At 52.6% G+C, this 18,870-nt stretch overlaps 1 protein-coding gene across 1 annotated transcript; it reads left to right on the forward strand.

Moving 5' to 3' along the window:
* Window positions 1–1,900: 1,900 nt before the first annotated feature.
* On the forward strand, window positions 1,901–17,286 carry YWHAG (tyrosine 3-monooxygenase/tryptophan 5-monooxygenase activation protein gamma). The gene is made up of 2 exons (XM_042879590.1): window positions 1,901–2,113; window positions 16,546–17,286. Exons 1-2 carry the CDS (start codon window positions 2,027–2,029, stop codon window positions 17,200–17,202), a joined length of 744 nt encoding a protein of 247 aa, XP_042735524.1. The 5' UTR covers window positions 1,901–2,026; the 3' UTR covers window positions 17,203–17,286.
* Window positions 17,287–18,870: the final 1,584 nt, after the last annotated feature.

The following is an 18,870-nucleotide window of genomic DNA, read 5'->3' on the forward strand; positions in this document are numbered from 1 at the left end:
CTCCATCCCAGGCACCCCACCTCTTCCCCATCCCTCTGATCCCATGCTCTGTCTCCCTGCTGCCTTTCTGCCTCCACCGGGCATCGCACATCCACCGCAGGCCCTGACCCAGCTGCTCATATTCAGCCTCAATTCACAAATGCCACCACCCCTATGACCCTGCACTCAGCAGGGCTGAGCTCAGGATAACTTTTTGGTGCAGCCTGAAGTGAGAATCCGAGTCAGAGAGGATTTACTGCTTTCCCTCACAGTGTCAGAAGGCATTTGCAGCACACAGCAAGGAAGGGAAGAGAACGCAAGGAGAACTTGTCTTCCAGGCCACGGGAATTAACAAAGTGGCACATCCGAGTGCTCCAGAGCTATTTTAATGCTGTGGGTGGAATGAGGGTTATTGGGTTTTTCAGGGACATCTGCAGAACAGACCTACATCCTCTGGGTCTCTGTAAGTTCCTGGTGGGATGGGGCACCAGGAGAGCTGCAGAGACATACACTGCAGATATATATTATGGCCACTCTGAAGAATTTACAGCATGATGGATATCGCATCCTGACTTGTGATGGGAAAGGATTGCCTGCGTTGTGAAAAGTACTCATTGCTGGGGTGCACTGACAGGAATAAATCAGCACTCGCTCGATCTGGGGCGAACACACAGTCCCCATAAATAGGAGAGCAGTGACCATTAGGGCCAGTTGAGAGTCTGCTGCATTTGTGTGCACTGCTGGAGGAGCGTCAGGTGAGGAGGCACTCATCTCTACGAGGCCCACAGATCCATGCACAAGAAAAGCCTTCCATGCACACGGTGCTCCCCAGGGCCAGGCTGCAGACCTGGGCCCATCATAGTGGGCAGCCCCAGTGGGCCCTGATGGCGTTTCTGAACAGCTCTGAGCTGAAATACCACAGGGGATGCCACCTTCAGTGCTTTATTTGCTCCAATGTTATCCCCAGCGACCGAGCTGGGAGGATGAATGTGTCATTATCCTAACAGAGGAATACATGGCTGTTGTCTGCAGGCACTGCCTGATAAACAGAACATGGCACAATGGGTGCTTTCAGGTCCAGCACCAGTGGTATCTCTGCCCACCAGTGCCTGCACAGGGCCAGGAGGGCTCCTATTGCAGAGGGAAAGCTGCAGGCCCAGGGATCAGCAGCAGGATGGGCACAGTGTCAGGCAACAGCTGCATGGGAGCCACGGCTCTGCGGGTGGTGGCCACAGCTCCATGGATGGAGGTCATGTCTGCACGGATGGAGGGCATGTCTGCACGGATGGTGGCTGCATCTCCATACAGTGGTCACATCCCCGCGGGCAGTGGCCATGTCTCCACAGACAGCAGTCGCATCCACATGCAGGGTGGCACTGGGAAGGGCTATGAGCCCCCCTAAGCAGGGCTCTGAGGAAGGGCTCCCTCCGGGTTTCAGACGGGAGTTCTGCGGGCATTTCTGCTTGACTGGTGGAGAGGATGGACGGAGGGGAACACGCGGGGCCGGGGCTCCAGGCTGGGAGCCACGAGAACCCAGGCGCGGGGACAGAGGCTGCGGCCGCTACGAGGCCTCTGCGGGCCGCGCCGAGGCGCCGTGCGGGCGGAGGGCGCTGCGGGCGGTGAATCAGCAGCGGGGCGCCGCTCCCGGCAGGGCGGGCCACGGGGGGGGGGGGGGGGGGGGGGGGGAGGCCATCTTGTGTCGCGCGGCGGGCGGGGCCGCGGCGGCGCGCGGGGTGCGCCGGGAAATGGAGTCCGGAGAGGGAGAGCGGCGCGAAAAGGGCCGCGAGGAGGAGGACTACGAATCCCGGCGTGCCCCGCGCGTGGGGGCGGGGCGGCGCAGGGCGGGGCGGGGCGGGGCCGCAGGGGGGTTGTGGTGGCCCGCGGCGCGCGCACAGCTCCGGGTGCAGCCGCCGCCGCCGCCGCCGTCACCGCCGCAGCAGCGCCAGGAGCCGCCGCCTCCTCCTCCTCCTTCCTCCTCCTCCTCCTCTTTCCTCCTCCTCCCGCAGCCCGCAGTCTCCGCGCCCTTTCCCCTCCCGGCCCCGCGAAGATGGTGGACCGCGAGCAGCTGGTGCAGAAGGCCCGGCTGGCCGAGCAAGCCGAGCGCTACGACGACATGGCGGCCGCCATGAAGAACGTGAGTGTCCGTTCCCCTCCTCTCCTCCGTTCCCTGCCGTCTCCCCGCGCCGTCCCTCGGGCTCGGGCTGGGCTGTGCCGGTGCCCGGGGCGGTTCTGGCTGCGGGCCCTGAGCCCGGAGCTCCGCGCTGGCTCCGCCGCGCCGCCCCGTGCCGTTCTGTTCGTGCCGTTCTCGTGCTGTGCCCTACGCGTGTCCTCTGTCCCGGCCCCCAGCTCTGTCTCCTCCGTTCTGCATCGTGTTTCAGCTCTGTCACCCCCCGCCGTGATCCCCTTTCCCTGTGATCGCCATCCCCTGTCTCGTTCACCGCGTGCTGCGCCGTATCTGTGTCCCCTGTTTCCTTTCTCGTCCGATATGGGCTCTGCCCCATTTGTACCCCCTCCCCGCTGCCCTGATCCCCATCCTTAGCCCGGACTGTGTTCCCCATCCCCCACCCCTTCCCTTTGCTCTTCCACTCTGTGCCGTGCCCTATCTTTGTTCTCTTATCCCTCAACCCAATCTGTGTCCCCCATCCCATTCCCCATCTATGGTGATGTGCCCCATTTGTGCCACCTCTGCCCCCAAACCGTGTCCCCAGCCCTCATCTGTGTCCCCTCTGCCCCAACCCCCATCCTGTACTCCAACCATTGTGCTGTGCACAAGCTCTTATCCCTTGCCCTAATGTGTGCCCCCCAGCCCCCATTCCGTTGCCCTCCAGCATGCCCCTTGCTCAGCCCTTTGCCGTGCCCATGCCCTACTATGGGAGCTGCCCATGGGGTGGGCACAGCCCCTGCTTCCCCCTCTCCCAGCCCTATGGGGTGAGGCTGTGGGGCATTGCTGCCCCATTGGCCCCCGTGCTGCTGCTCATCCCTTCCCCAGTGTGGCTGCTGTGCCCCTGACCCTGCGGAGCTGAGCCTTTAGCTGCCAGGGCTCTGATTTATTCTATTTCTTTTTGCTGCACTTGTTTCGAGATTTATGAATTGAGTCATGTTGTATTCATTTCATGCTCTTAAAATAAAGACTCTGCATATAGCAGGCTGATCTGATTTGTGACACCAAACGTTCCCCTTGAATGCTGACATTTTGACAATGTAAGAAGTAAGAAAAAAAAAAAAAAAACATCTCTGATCTGATCTTGCAAACAAAGCAATCGTGGGAGGCAGGATCAAGTCATTCCAGAAGATTCTGCATTTGTCATATTGCAGAGAGGCTAGACTGGGTGGAGGGAGGGAGGGGGTGCTTTAAAGGGGAAAACTGTTCTTTATGTTTGTCTCCTTAGTCAGGTCTGAACCTTTAAGAGGAGCTGGGGTGTCCTCCCTTGCTGATGAGGAGGGAATGCTGATCTAGGAGTGTCGCAGTCTGCTGGATGCAGCCCTGTTTGCTGTGTTGCACCATTTTGACAATAACCTTGCATTTATCAAGCAGACAAAATCGTCACAGCCCCAGAGCGGGGAGGGAGGAGATGTCTTTTCAAGAAATGAAATATGGATAATCGAAACCAGATAATAGCATATTAGAGCAGCTGGGCTATTCCACTGCTGCACTATGGATTTTAGACTATTTTCCGATAGCGGCATCTCTCCATTTTAAGGCAGAGCCTGCTGTGTGAGCAGCCACGGCAGCTCGCCGCACATGGATCACGCGGCCATTAGCACAAAGCCGGCAGGGATGCCTGTGGACTTAACGCAGGGGCTGGTGGCCGTATTTCTGCCCTGTGAATTTCCCCAGCCTGCTTACCGGCGATCGGCCGCTAACCCGACGTTGTCGTTAGAGACTGTATTTGCATTTTTCCTTTCAGTCCTCCCCGGCCCTGGTGAAACAGTAACCGAGCTTAATGCTGCTTATCAGTCTCCTTGTTGTTCGGCCGTAAGAAAATGACTCCCAGCGGGAGCACCGCCGCCTCCCCCCCCAGCAGACAAAAGACAGAGAGCTTTGTTCCTAATTTCTGCACGGCGCTGCCCAAACTCCGTCTCAGTCCCACGGCACTGGGCATGTCACACTCGGTTATCCCTGATCCTACCCATCCCCCAGCGCTGGGTGTGCAGGAGGCTTGTGACCTCGCACTCATTTCCGTAGCAACGCGCGGTGATGTCATGCGCTGGTGTGAGCTGCATTGCACCCAGGTGGTAGCAGAGAGCGTGCAGGCTGCATCCAGCCAAGGTAATGCAGGAGCAGGGCTGCCTCCTGCACTGAGAGCTTGCTGTCTGCTTGCTTCCTTGGCACGGTGCTTTGAAATGCTGAGCTGCTTCCCTTGAGTCAGGTGTGGTCATTATCTGCATTCGAGGCTGATTTTTCTGCAGCTTGATGTCACCATTGTGGTGTTGTGGTAACCTGGTGGGTCACTGCGCAGCATCCAGCCGTGCCATTTGGCCGCCTCATTGCTGAATGGCTGGTTGTGATGCTTTTATATACAGAAAGCAGTGTGCTGGGGCTCTCATTGTGTGCTAAATCACCAAATGCTTCTCACTGCAGCAATGGGCTGGGTCACAATAGTTTCTCCTGTGTAAATTTTAGCTGCAGGTGGTAGCCACAAGTACCAGAAATCAGAGGGGAGATGTTGCTGGGCCACGTGCTGGCCTTGCACGTGTGCGACCTTGACCACGTCCCTTGCATGCCCTGCATGCAGGGATGAGATCAGCCCTCTTGTGTGCCTGAGCTGCTCCTAGTCCCTGCAGGTCCCCAGGGCAGTGGCTGTGCTTGGCTGCCAAGCGTGCTGCTGGTTTATAAGGTGCCAGCAGCACTGCCATCTTCCTTCTGCCCAGTGCTGGCCCTTGGTTAAAGCCTTTTTGGCTTTGGCTCTGCTAAAAGTTTTGCTATCCTTATGCTGGGATCCCTGTGGCTCTTACATCCTTTATGGGCAGCACGCAGGTGACCACAGAAGGTGCGTGGTGTGACTTCTGTCAGAAAGGAGACAACTGAAAAGAATGGGGAGAGGATTATCACGTTGCATCCAGATATGTATAGTGATGGGGCTGCGCACAGAATCCTTCAGCTCACCTGAAGGTCCCCTGTGAGAGGAGTGTGTGGTTGCCTGGCTCTGGGGACCCAAGCTGTGGGTGCAGAGCATCAGCTGCAGTGCTGGGTGTGGAGGAGTGTTGGAGATAGAGCCTGGGCAGCAGCACATTATGCACACAGCGTGCCTTGATGCAGTGAGTGACTGTGGTGGGTGGAGGAGGAGACCAAGGGTGGAGAACTGCAGGACAACCTGTGCAGGCTTCTGCCGTGGCTGCTCACCAGCTGTCATCCTGCAAGTCCTGGGAGCAGGAAGAGAAGGGTGAGGTGGAAAGACAACTCCTGGAGGAGTGCTGAGCGACCATCCAGGAAGGCAGGTGCAAAGTAAGGACTATGAGCTGCCTTTGCAGCTCCTCCTGGAGAGTGATAGAAAGCTTTGGGGAAATCATTTCCAGCATCATGAAGGGTTCACTGGGGGGCCTGGAGAAGCATCCCAAGTGGGCACTGCTCTCCCTTCTGCAGTCTGAGCATGTCCCATGGCCCAAACTGCTTGGCTGTCTGTGCTCTGGGCCTGGAGCAGTGGCAGCCTGAGCAGAATAGACCCAAGCACCTCAGCGAGGTTCTCTTAGGGCTACTTAAGCACCCAAACCAAGGCTCTCCTTAAACTGCTTCTTGCCCCTTCCTGACTCTTCCAGAGAAATCTCAGGCATGCTGCAGGTCTGGTGTGCTGGGAGTGGGACGTGCCTCTCCTGGAGGGCCCTGGGGTCAGAGGGCATGGCTCTGATCACAGCCTGCTGTTCTGCTGCTCTCCTGGCCTGGCAGTGGTTTGTGGGCGGTGTTGGCTTTGGTTAAAAAGCATCTCAGGAGGTTGTGGTGGTGGGCTGTGCATGGGGCACAGCGCTGACTACCTGCACAAGTTCAGCAGGGCATTGCGCACGTTAACTGTGCTCACTGACCAGCCTTCAGCAGCCCAAGCTTTTAAAGTTTCTCTTTGAGCTCTTAAGTCTTTGTTGCTAAGCTTCATTGATGACCATTTGGGGCTCCCATGGTTGGCCAAGCACGACAGCTAGGTGTGGATGGAACAGAAAATAGCTCTTGGAAGTCAATGGTGGAGGCTGTGATGCTGAATGTAGCTGCTGAGCCCTCTGCAGATGCCTCTGGTGCATGGAGACTGTAAAGCTATCAGGCAGTCCTCTCCAAGAGCCCTTTGGTGTTTGGGGCTTGGCCAGCAGGGCTGTTGTGTGGTGGTAGCCCTGGAGGTGCAGAAGGGCTGATGACAGTTGTCTTGCTTGTTTTTCCTTCTTGTTCTGAATTTAAAACTCGAGGACCTCTGGAGCTGAAGCGCTCTATTCTTGGCTTGTCTCATCTGAACTGGATGATGTCATTTGGCATCCCCTTACCCGTCCTCATGAGCGGCTGGGTGGTGCCTGCAGGACAAGGGAGGGCTGTACAGGCAGTGTTCTGCTCCTGCCTGCCCTGCTTCCTGCCAGCAGGTAATGGATTGCTCCACCCATGGGCCTGCAGGATTTGGATTGTGATGAGGTAGTGAGGAACAAGCATGTTCCTTCACCTTCTGTTGCTGGTAGCAAGAAGATCCTTCGTTAATGGAGGTTCCCCGTCTTTTCTCTGCTCTCTCCCTTTTTCAGTGTACTGCTGGATTACTTTAAGTTGTTCTAATTGTGTCTGGGTTGGTCTAGCTGCTAGCACTCAACTTTGCAGAGCCTCAGACCTGGGGGATGAAGCAGGAGCAGCCTGATGGTTCTGATGTGCTGGAAGCAGTGTGATTCCATCTGAGAAGGAGGAAAGTGTTGGTGCACAGGGTGTTGTCTGAGCTGAGTGTTCCAGAAAGCTGCTCTCCTGCCTCCCCCAGAAATGCTGAACTGGTGCAGCTGTGGGGCTGTGGTGGGAAGAGGAGAGTGGGTTTGGGTCCAGAGAGATCTCTGTGGACAGGAACAAATTGGCATTGTGACACATGGACGCTATAGCAAAGATCTTCAGCTTCCATTCTAAGCAACTTTATGTCAAGTAAAGGAATGAATGCGTAAAGATCGTAGGCAAGGGTGTGTATTGAAGGAAAGAACAAAACCCCAAGGTTCTGTGTCCACTTCCCCATGCTGGGGGAACCAGCTGCTGCCTGGGAGGTGGCTTTGTCTGAGCTCATGCTTTTCTGCCCGCCTCCACCTCCTGACTGGTGACTGCCAATGAGAAACACACAGTGGAATAACTGCAGGACAAAGCACAGAACAACAGCATTTGCCTTCCCAAGCATTTCTTCACTGTCAGTCTTGATGAGATACAGGCACCATCTTCTGCTTCACCACCAAGCCGTGATGCAGGGCTGCAGCCATCTCGGCGCAGCTGATGCACCTGGGTGCCTCCAGGCACTCCTCTGCACCTCAGTGCTCTGCAACACAAGATGGCTTCTTCTGAAGCAATGCTGATAAGAGCACTTTTGTGCTAACTGCTTGGGACCCTTTTCCCTTCACTGTCCAGCCCTTCTTTAGTTCTTAGAAGATAAATAGACTAATGTGTCCTTGGCTGAAGCCTCTGTCCCTTCTGATAGATTAACGAGTCTGCAGACAAATGGCAATCTGATGTCTGAAAAGCCAAAAAAACAAAACACCATTAAAACAGTGGATGTTGAGCTCATCAAATTCTGCTAGTGATGGCTGCTGTGCTGGAAGGCGATAGCTGGGAACCAGTTTTAGTGCCTGCTGTGATGGAGGGGAAGCGGCTGCAAATCGGTGGCTGCACTGGTGGAGATACGGTGTTTGTCTGTCAGCCTGTGCAACCTCCATCTCGTCTTGAGGTTGTTGTTCAGATAAATGGCCACGGGTGCCTTCATGCTGGCAGTGGTTAGATAAAACGCTGTGCTGCTGCCTCTGCAGCTCTCCATCTCTGGAGCTGTGAGATCTTCTTCCCCTGCAGACATAAAATGGCTTTCTGGGAGCACAGCCCTGTGCAGCACGGTGCTGCCTTGAGCCAGTTAGGCTGTCCTGAGCAGGCACTGACCTGAGCACTGGCACTGCTGGTGTCCAGGAAGGGACCCTCCTGGGTCCCACATCACCTCTTGTCCCTGCAGCATGCAGCAAGCTGAGCTTTTCAGCAGCACATGGGAGGCTTTGTAACCTGCACTCATTCCAGGGCAATTAGGAAAGGGGAAGGATGGAAACCCAGAAGCAGTGTGCTTCATGTAACGTAGTATTGTCTCTGTCACAGCCAGTGCTGCCAATTCAGCTTTCTCTTGCGTGTTCCTCCCTGTCTGCTTCAGCTAATGAACAGGCTCCCTCCTCCCATCTGAAAACTACGGAAAATGCTGACAAAAAGACTTCCATTTCTGCTCTAGAGGCGTTTCTTTGAAGCAGGAGGCCCTGCTCCTCCCTCCGGAGTGCGGCTGTCAAGATGCAGGATCTCAGCATTGAGATGTGGGGTCCTGGCACTGCTGTGGGGCTTTGTGCTCCGAGGAGCTGCACAAAGGCAGCGGGGCTGAGCCGTGTGTCCATCCAGCCCTGCTCCATGCCCACTGCTGCTGGCCTTGTGCTGGGGTCAGGCAGCTGGAAACGCAGTGGTGACAGAGTGTGTGGTTGCACGGTGTGCATGGAGCCAGTGATCTGCAGCAGCTGAGGAGCATGAAGGAAGACAAAAGAATTTAATAAGGAGAGGAAGTATGAAGGTTTTTATTTTCTGTGCTAGGTTAGATTTAGTGACATCACAAGAATGACCCAGCACGTGCTTGGTTAGGTATTAAACAACCAGAGTTTTGGCCTGTGACCGGCGATCTGGTGACCAGGGACAGTGCATTAGTTAACGACAGGAGGATGGAGGGTAACCAGAGAACATATCCCTGATGGCATGAGATTCCCTTAAAGTGATCCGAGGATTAGGGATTAGAGGACTTAATGTTTTCCTTTGCTAAAGGAGATGTTGCATGGAGCCAGCCTATGGGCGTTGGAGGCGGCTGCGCTTGGACATACGCAAGTCTGCGAGGACTCAAAGTACAAAGCATTCCTTAATTGTTTGCAAATTCCTTCTGATCTTGCTGGGTGAGTTGGCTTGCTTGGGACGTATCTTTGCTTACGTCTGGGGCAAAGCTTCTTGGCGTGTCAGGGTGCCGCTGATTCCTCTTTAAGGTGGATTCAGCACGGCTGTAGGGAAATGCTGGTGAGAAGTCTGAGCCAAAGAGTGAAGTAGGTTGCTGATGGACGTCTTGTTTGGACAGTTGTGTTTCTCTGCAGCATCGGGTTTATTAATAGTAGCTGGAGAAGCTGTTGCTGTGCACTGTGCTAACAGCTATGCTTAAAAACTGCTGCAGGAGATCTGCACTTGTAAAAAGGCTAATGCTTAGTATGCGGCAGTGAATGAGGACTTGGGGAGGATTAACAGGCTTTGATTTACACCCAGCTGGGGAACTCGATGGAGCTTTGTCTGTTGATGCTGTCCTTACGTGGGATGAATTCCTCATTTCCTTGAAGTTGAGAGTTTGGCTTCTTGTGCTTGGCCGTGCCACCTGCCATGAGCTGAACTCAGAGCCCCTCAGGCATCCACAGGGAGCTGGAGGAGGTGGCTGGAGCCCAGTGGTGGAGGTAAAATCCATGGCCAGACTGGGATAAGTGAAGTGACCCACCTCGTGAGGGGGGCTATTCAGAACTGTGCTCCAGGCTGGCAGGGCAAAAGCTTGAATTGCCTTTCTTCAAGTTCATTCAAGAAATAACATTATCTTTGCTAGAGGCGTGGAAGATCAAGCCTGAAATCCCTGAAGCAGGGGAGGGCGAAGTACATCTGGAGGGATAATCACCTTACTCACCGATGCGGAAATGAAACCTGCAGTGGAGCTGTGCTGGAGTCCACCTGGGCGTTCTGCAGTCTCATGCTTAATCTGGTAAAACACGTTGCAGATCAAAAGACCTAGAGCAAAAAAATATGTATCTTGTTTGCCTTTTTTTTGCCTTGATGTGCAATGAGCAGACTTCCCCATAGCGTTTAGGAGAAATGAGATGAAGCAGTTAAAAACCATATGCACTGGCTACAGGGAGTCCTCTGCCTGGTGTCACCTTCTCCCATTTCATGGTGCTGGAGCAGCAGCCTGCCAGCTGCAGCGCTTGGCTCTGCAGGAGGAGGCCATGTGAGCAGGAAGGAGACACTTGCCCATGGCACACTGACTGTCCTCTCAGTGTACCTGAGTAGTCTGTGAGCACAGCACAGCACCATCTCTTTCTGAAGCCTGCAGCGGGGTCAGACATCTCATACTGGCATTGCATCCCACCCAGAGCTTCAGGTGCCGTGATTTGGTGGCAGGTCACTTGCTTCCCAGCAGTGGGGCTGGAGCTGAGCCTGATTAGTGCTCGTGGAAGCTGTGAGGTAAGTCTTTAAGCAGCTAATGCGCCCAGCAGCATCACACACCCTCCATGCCACGGAGCTTGGTTTGTTTATCTAGCTTGTCCCCACTAGAGTACCTCCACCATTAGCTTGATTTTATTGTTCTGCCATCAACTAGGAGGAAAAAGCACATCTTGTAGAGTCTTACTGCTTTAGGAGTGAGCAGTGGTGGTCCTGTGGTTCCTTCAGTTGAAAATCCCATGAGTAGATGGGCTTCTCTTTAAACACATACAAAAATGCTGCTGGGGAAAGGGGCCGCAGTTATCCTTCAAGAACTGACATCTGGAGAAGCTCCTTTGTGCAGCCCAGAAAAGCCTCGAGAAACACTGAATTGGCATTCACCTTTAAAAAGGTGAGTTTTTAAAACTGCTGGTGCGCTGCAAGGTCTTGTCTGAGCTGCCATGTCAGTGCCATGCTGCTGATTTGGTCTTTTGCAGAGAGCTGGCGCAGAAGGTGAGCAACCTGGGTAACGGGAGGCAGGAGAGCGGCGGAGCAGAGTGGTGATCCTGGGCTGCTGCAGAGCTGCTTGCAGAAATGCAAAAGAGGGCAGATGTTGTTGCCAGCCTGCCATGTCTTGGGGAAGGGATAACTTAATGCCCTTCTGTTCCTTTTGTAGTTAGCAGGCAAAGGTGCTGGTATCCCATCTGTCAGAGACAGCGTGACGCGCCCAGAGTGCCAGTTCTGAATGCTCAGCTGATGTGTCTTGACTTGCTGCTTTCTCCATCTGCCAGTAGGAAGATGTTAGATAACAGAGATGGATGGTTTTTCCCAAGAGTTTTTAATAGGTGTGAGGCAGCTAGTGGCAACCATGAGCTGTCCTGTGACAAGTTCTCACCTGATTCAAAAGCCTGCCTTTCAGTAAGGCCAACAGGAACCACAGTGAGGAACGTAAGTAGAACTTGAGCTCTAATTCCTTAATGTCTCAAAGTGAATACTAGCCATGGGCACAGCTCCCTGTGCTGAACCGAAAGTGGTGTGCAGCTTGAATGCACTTGAAATGCATACACCTTGTCCATGTTGGAGGCTTGGGTTACTTCTTCCTTGTGACCATGTTGGAGAGAGTGGAAATTCATACCATCAATCAAGAATGAGTTGAGAAGTGTTGAATGGAAGATGAAACAAATAGACAGCAAAAATAAGGCAAGTTACCAGAAGTCACTGTTCAAGGTCAGGCTGGATGGGGCTCTGTGCACCATGATCTAGCTACAGATGTCTGATGGTGATGGTTGGACTAGATGATCTTAGTGATCATATCCAGCCTTAATGATTCTGTGTCCCTGTTCATTGCAAGGGAGTTGGACTACGTGACCTTTAAGGGGCCCTTCCAACTCAAATGATTCTGTCAGGTGGTTGGATTGTCCTCAAGCCAGTGGTCATGGCAGGCTGCAGGGCCCAATGCTGTACCTGGAAGCCATGTACAGAGAGCACAGGGGTATGCTCCCTTGTGCCTGCCCTATCTGGAAAGCTGTGGAAGAACTGGAGAGGCAAATCTTTGGCACCCAGGTGTTCTGCAGTGGGAAAAACTGAGCTGTTAGACCAGATCCTGGGGCTGCAGCTCTGCAGATAAGGAACTGCAACGAAGCACTGTTATATGCAGAATGGGGACAGCTCAGAGTTCTGTCTCTGGCTTTCTCTCCACAGTTCCCTTACGACCTTTTGCATGCAGAAACTTAAGGTAGGAGTGATCCACATACCTGGAACTTGCGTTTTGTCTCACTTAAATCCATCCAAGCAATTAGAAGTAGATCTGCAGGCTCTGAGGACAGTCAGACTCGTGTGCTGTGTGATGAAATTCACTTGGCTTAAGTGGTTGTTGAGCTGCAGAGGCCGATAAATAAATGAGCTCTTGGTCTTCGTACGCCTCTCAATTTGCAGACTTTGTCTCAGGTGGTTCAATGTCGCCTTAAATAATAAGGGCTGCAGGGCCTGATGAAAGCTCCTATTAGCTGGAGCAGCATGCAGAGATCCTAATCAGTGTCTGAAGTGCCTCAGTAGCATCTGAGATCCAGTTATGCTATGTGTAATAAGCAGCCTGACTTTCCAGGCGCTGCCTCTTGATGCACCGTGGGCAGTTTGCAGCTTAATGGCAGAACTGTCCATCGTGCCTCCGGGTGCATTTGGCTTTTTCATCACCTGGTGATGGAAGCAAGCCCTGTGAGCTTCAAAATGGGAACCAGACTGCCATTATTCATACTGAAAGCGTTGAATGAGACAGCAGAGGGGACGAGCTTCTGCCCACAGCCTGCGTGTGCATTTCTGGTTTTGTCCAGGGCTGGGGGAGGGGCTGATCTGAGGCCTAGAGTTCCCCAAATCAGAAACGCTCAGAAAATGAGCACAAGGGACAGTGGAGGAGGTCAGAAGGAGAGAGAAGCACTTATGGTACAGCTTCCATTTTAGAAGTATAACGTCAGAGAGGAGGCTGGAAAATGGGTGAGGACCTGAACCTGTGAAGTCTGGTAAGATTCTTGATTTAGATCTGGTTTAACGCACGCCTACCATGTGTTGAAGTAGGACAGAGCTTGAGAAAGGCATCTTTCCAGCAGAACGCTGGGACAGCTCTTGGGCATTCAAGGAGAAGCTGTACTTTGCTGAGCTGAGGCATTCAGCTGTGGCCCTAAACAAGCCAATGGGCAGTGGGGACAGTTCAGCATGCTCAAGGGAAGTCATTTCTTCAGAAACCAGATGTGGGGAGAGGTGAGGCAGTGAGAATTCCAGTGGTGGGACTTTTGGCCAGAATGTGGCTTGAGAAGCTCGTTGGCCTTTTAAAAAATGAAACAGAAAAGGGGACCTTGGAGCCAGACCTCAGTGTGACTAATAAGCCGTGTGTGAGGGAAGATGAGGCGAGTGCTGGGGTTTCTGCAGAAAGATAACATGCTTAATTACATGGTGCAGAAACCATAGGTAGAACAGAAGCAGCCCTGCTCAGCTTGAAAGGGGTAACAGCTGGGCTTGGGGCAGCAAAGGGAAGAATGGCAGTGAGCATTGCAAACTGCAGTGTCTGACTGTAAATGAACCCTGTGCAGGAGCACAGCATAGCAGTAATCAGTGACGGTTCTGAGAAAGGTGAGGTGTGTTGTGGCCAGCTGGGGGTTCGCAGCTGTAGACTTTGTAGATATCTGGTGTCTTCAGAGGCCTGAGGTCTCTCCTGGGCAATCAGAAGAGCAAGTGCTGTGCATTATGGTGTGGATGAAGCTGTTGGATGTTGATGGTACTCCCTGGGGAAGAACGCCTGGGTCTGTTCAGCTTGCTGTGCTGCATGCTTTAAGACATCAAAACTAGGTAGCAGCCATAAAGGTGGGTATTTAGTCATCAAATGTCAGTGAAAGTCCACGTGTGTGAGGATAAGTGGGTAAAACTAAACTCCATGAGCAGCTCTGCTGCACCTCTGTAGCTGAAGGGTCTGTGTTGCTGAGCATTGATCGGTCCAAACCTACCAGTGTGAGGGGTGAAGTGCAGAATGGAGCCCTGCAATAAGCCTATTAGCAAACATTCCCTGTGGATCCCAAAGGAACCCACTAATTTAGGATGCTTCTGGAAGGAGGGCTCGGTGGGACAGCTATGGGCTTCCAGAGAGCTCAGACTGTGAGTTTAGTGGCAGGTGAAGGTTTGTGTATTGGCTCTTCCATGTAAAGCTGAGCCTTCCCCTGGCTGCAACGTGATACTTGAGCGTGTGGGGAGCCTGCCAGGGCTTGAGTATAGCGCTGAGTCACAGCTCACAGCTGCAGCAGAGAAACTGGGAGAACCTTCTCTGGGCTCGTGCTGCCTGCTGAGAGCTCTGCTGCTAAGCAGAGGGCTTTGCAGGTCTATAAATCTCCAGAGTCAAGCAGCAGAAACCCTAAACTCTCAGCAGGCTTTGTCCAGAGGGGACTGCTGCAGTAGCTGTGTTGCTGTACGGAGCTCAGCCCCGTGGATGTGCAGGGACACAAAGGGCGAAACGAAGCTTGGTGCTTTCTGGGACTTGCAGTGCAAGGCTGGTCTATGTGCTGCCAGCCAGGGGAGCAAAGCACCAAAGGTGACTTTTCTGTGCATCACTGCAGTGCTGCATCTTGCAGGAAGCCTGGTGCTGCTCCTGGTTACGTGCTCAGTGCCTAGAAAGGAGTTACGTGCTTAACAAGGTCCCCTTTCTACTTTGGTAATTTCCCCACCAGTTCCCTGGAGAAATCTTTGTGTTCTCCACAGGTGTACGTTCCATCTGTCAGCCTGGTGAGTTGTTTTTTTTGAAAGGATTTTGACAGGCAACTTTCTTCTGTAATCCTTAATAGCTTCAAATTTAAAATGTTTATGGCAATGATAATCCTCCGAAACTCCCTGTAGCTTTAATAAATTTGTCCTTCTACAAGACTCCTGGTGGGAGGAGGTAAATCTAATTCTGCTGTATGCTTTCTGTGGTGATGACTATCTGCAGATGTGGCTGTGGGCATTTAGATTTAGATTTAGATTAATCTGCCCGGGCCATGCTTGAAACTGGTGTAGGACAGGAACATCTTGCTGAAAGCCAGCTCTAAAACTGGAGTCAAGACAGAAGCTCTACTGGAGGTCCTGGAGGTGTTCAAGAACCGTGGAGATGTGGCCTTGAGGAGCCATGGTTAGTGGACCTGGTGGGGCTGGGTTGAGGTTGGACTAGATACTAGATTGTCTTAAAGGCCTTTTCCTACCTTAGTGATTTTACTGAGCTGCCACATCTCTTGTGGTGTAGCAGTCAGTGATGGACTGTCCGGATTTCTGACTGGAAGATAAGAGAACATGTTGGGTTGTGACTTCTGGATGTCTCCAGTCCCAACTCACCAGAGTGGGGCTGCCTGGATCAAGAGGCTGCCTGGATCAAGATCTTGTCTCCATCTCCAAGGATGGACAACCTGTAAGCTGTAGGGCAGTGGGGCACCATAATTATGCTTGAGGAGCTTTGGGGGGCTGTGCCCTCACTGACACAGTGTTCACTCACTGATGGTGTGTAGTTCCAGGATGCCCAAATAAGATTCTGGGCTGGGCCATGCTCCCCTCCCAGCCGGATCCCTGTGCTTCCTGGTTGCCATCATAACCATGGTTATCTGGGCCTAGAGCAAACCTTGCCCCCGTCAGCACTGGTGTGAATGACTCAGTATTTGCAGAAGCCTTTCGTGTACAAACTATGACCTCATCCTCACAGGAGTGTCTGCCTGGCTTGGAAGGGTCCCACAGGTTCTGTTCTGTTGGCATTCCTCCGGTGTGGCAGGACACCTGGAGCAGCTGGATTTTGGGAACAATTTCTTCTCCAAAAGGGTGGTGATGCGTTGGGATTGATGGAGTACGTGTCCCTGGAGGTGTTGAAGAACCATGGAGTGTGGCACTGAGGGATGTGGTTAGTGGGCATGGACTTGGGGATCTGTGAGATTTTTTCCGACCTTAATGATTCTATGAGTTTTGATGCTGTGGCTCCGTCATCTCAGCTGCTCTGTGCTGTGTTGAGTGAGGCAGGGAGAAGTGATATGGTGCATTAACGCTCTTATTGTCAATGAAGAAAATCCCGTGTGGGAAGAGCATGCTCTTGCCACGTGAGCTTTCAAATCCTTATCTCCATAGATGCCTTAGGCAGCTATAATTTTAACATCTAACGTATTTTTTTGGCATCTCAAAAGCACATAAAATGCTCATGGGAAATGGAAAAGCTGAACACATTGTAGCTGAATTATCTGTCTTGTTAATCCATTCAACTAGCTTGTAACCCTAGAACATCACCACCCATCTCAGTGCTTCCTCTCATCAGCATCTTCCCTCAGGTGAAATGAAATGCACCTTCTTCCTCGTGGATTTCTCTCATTCTGGAAAACACCGATATTTCTAAGATGGAGGATAACATGAACAAATCCCAGCCTCTGAGATCAACAAGTCCAACCATCAGCCCGTGGCTCCAGTGGGACTAGATGGTCAGAGAGGTCTTTTCCAACCTTTCTGATTCTGTGAGCTGGGGGCTGGGCCCCACGGCGTGGCCTCCCTCTTGGATGAGTTTGGGTGCCTGCTGACTGCGCAGGTTTGGCCGGCTCCATTCTCCCATTCCTACACAGAGCACTGCAGTGCTGAGTTGCGATGGGAGCAGCGAGCGGCTCTGCGGTTAACCCGAGTCTCTCTTCTCTCTTCCTCTCTTGGTACAGGTGACAGAACTGAACGAGCCTCTGTCCAATGAAGAGAGGAACCTCCTGTCCGTCGCCTACAAGAACGTCGTGGGGGCACGGCGCTCGTCCTGGCGAGTCATCAGCAGCATCGAGCAGAAGACCTCCGCTGATGGCAATGAGAAGAAGATCGAAATGGTCCGGGCCTACCGCGAGAAAATCGAGAAGGAGTTGGAAGCCGTGTGCCAGGACGTGCTGAGCCTGCTGGACAACTACCTGATCAAGAACTGCAGCGAGACGCAGTACGAGAGCAAAGTCTTCTACCTGAAGATGAAAGGGGACTATTACCGCTACCTGGCCGAGGTGGCCACGGGCGAGAAGAGGGCGACCGTGGTGGAGTCTTCAGAGAAGGCCTACAGCGAGGCTCACGAGATCAGCAAGGAGCACATGCAGCCCACCCACCCCATCCGGCTCGGCCTGGCGCTCAACTACTCCGTTTTCTACTACGAGATCCAGAACGCCCCGGAGCAGGCCTGCCACCTGGCCAAGACGGCGTTCGACGACGCCATCGCCGAGCTGGACACCCTCAACGAGGACTCCTACAAGGACTCAACGCTCATCATGCAGCTCCTCCGCGACAACCTAACGCTCTGGACAAGCGATCAGCAAGATGACGACGGTGGAGAAGGCAACAATTAGACCCCCAGATGGACTGGCAGCCGCACGCTGATGCTAACTACTGCAGTCTTTATTTTTTTCCCACGAGTGGGGGGGTCAGGGGTGGGGGAGGGATCGGGAGGGGACACCTTCCCAGGGAGGCCCCCACAACCTGTCTTTGATTGCCTCTTTGACATTTTTGCCAAAACACCACTAGTGGAAGTCAGGCTGGCTGTGCTGGTATGGAATATAGCAGCCTCACTGGCATATGGACTGTTCTGTAGATTATTAATACAAGTGGAGCTGTCTTTAATTTAACTTTATTGCTAGAAATAAAAGGGTTTTAAGATGAATTAACTTGGAATGGAATGGCCCTCGTTTTTGAGAAAAGCTACACAAAAGGAAGTTCTGTGGTTCCAGTAAGGCTTTGTGCGTTTGTTTCCTCAGCTCAAGTGCCGCGTCCGTACCGGAGCGCTCTGCCTGTCAGGGCCCAGCTTCAAATCCCCACGTTGAAAAGGAATAATAATAATAATTTAAAAAAGTCTAAAGAGTTTGGGGCTTGTAAAGCTCCAGGATTTAGGCCATTTAATCTTTTTTTGTGACAGATATTAGGGTAGCTTACAGTATTAACACTAAATTGCAGTTTACAGTATTTCTACATTACAGCCATATGACATCAAGCCTTTGATTGTCTGTTTTCTTTTGCTAGTTCTTTTGGCTTGCCTTCCTGATCAGTCCTCGCCTGTGGACTGGCTTTAGCTATTCTGTGTCGCCCAAGGCAAGAAGACTGCCTGCCCCACGAACATCAAAAGCTGCTCTAGTTTTTGGTCAACAGCTTAACAGGTGCTTGGCTAGCGGCTGTTTAAACTATTTTAGTCCACAGCAAAAGGTTTAAGAACTTAATTAGGAAAAGGGGGAAGTGTTTAAACTTAAAATGCCACTGAAAAAAAAAAAATAATAAAAAACAATAATAATAATAAAAAAAAAAAAGAGAATTCAGGTCTGTATGTCATGTACTGTGTTTGGTATTTCAAAGACCATCCTGATTTAAGGTGCCACAGCTGCTTCCTCAGGGATTGCACTGCCATTTCACTCTGCCTGACTTTCTCCCACTGTACCATGAGGTTTGTCAGCAGATCTCAGGCACCCGGGCTCCCTTGTTTGTCACCAGGGAAGCCAGGTGCGATTTCTTTCTCCTGGGGAAGCTTGTGGTGTAATGAGTGAACTTCAGGAGCTTAGAAACTAATTTGGTAGAGAAATCCTCAAGGGAAGAGCTACAATCATAGACATTTCTATCAAGCATCAGGAGCCCAGGAACTTAGTTCTCAACAAAACCTTTTCCAAATCTCTTATCTGCCAGGGGGTGGGAGAGGGCCGTCCGAGTTGCTTAGCAGGTGAGGTTTACCCCATTTGGAGTCAATTTTGTTACCTAACTGTTGGAAGTTCCCTGCTGCCCCGCGTTGCTCCGGCCCACAGCTGTGTGCTTTCCCCATCCCGCAGGGGGTGCAGCGATGCCGCGGCCCCACAGCTGCTCTTTGGGCTCTTTGGGGTGCCTTGGTAGAGCCGTGCCCGGGCTGACGGCCTGCAATGGAGGATCTGTGTAGCCGCCTTCCCTCCCCTCGGTTTTCCCCTCGCTGTCCGGTGAGCAGTGTTGTCCCGGCTGTATAATTTGGAAGTGATTTACTGGAATTACAAAACCTGTTGGGTTTT

The sequence above is a fragment of the Lagopus leucura genome, unplaced genomic scaffold (assembly GCF_019238085.1).
Source record: "Lagopus leucura isolate 7727_CA_CO unplaced genomic scaffold, USGS_WTPT01 Super-Scaffold_100024, whole genome shotgun sequence".
In the NCBI taxonomy this organism is placed as follows: Eukaryota; Metazoa; Chordata; class Aves; order Galliformes; family Phasianidae; genus Lagopus; species Lagopus leucura.

Bases quoted from the DNA above. Each gene is read 5' to 3' on its own strand.
- YWHAG (XM_042879590.1), top strand. From the start codon at position 2,027: ATGGTGGACCGCGAGCAGCTGGTGCAGAAGGCCCGGCTGGCCGAGCAA. The intron at 2,114-16,545 runs GTGAGTGTCCGT...CTCTTGGTACAG, and splicing joins TGGCGGCCGCCATGAAGAAC to GTGACAGAACTGAACGAGCC.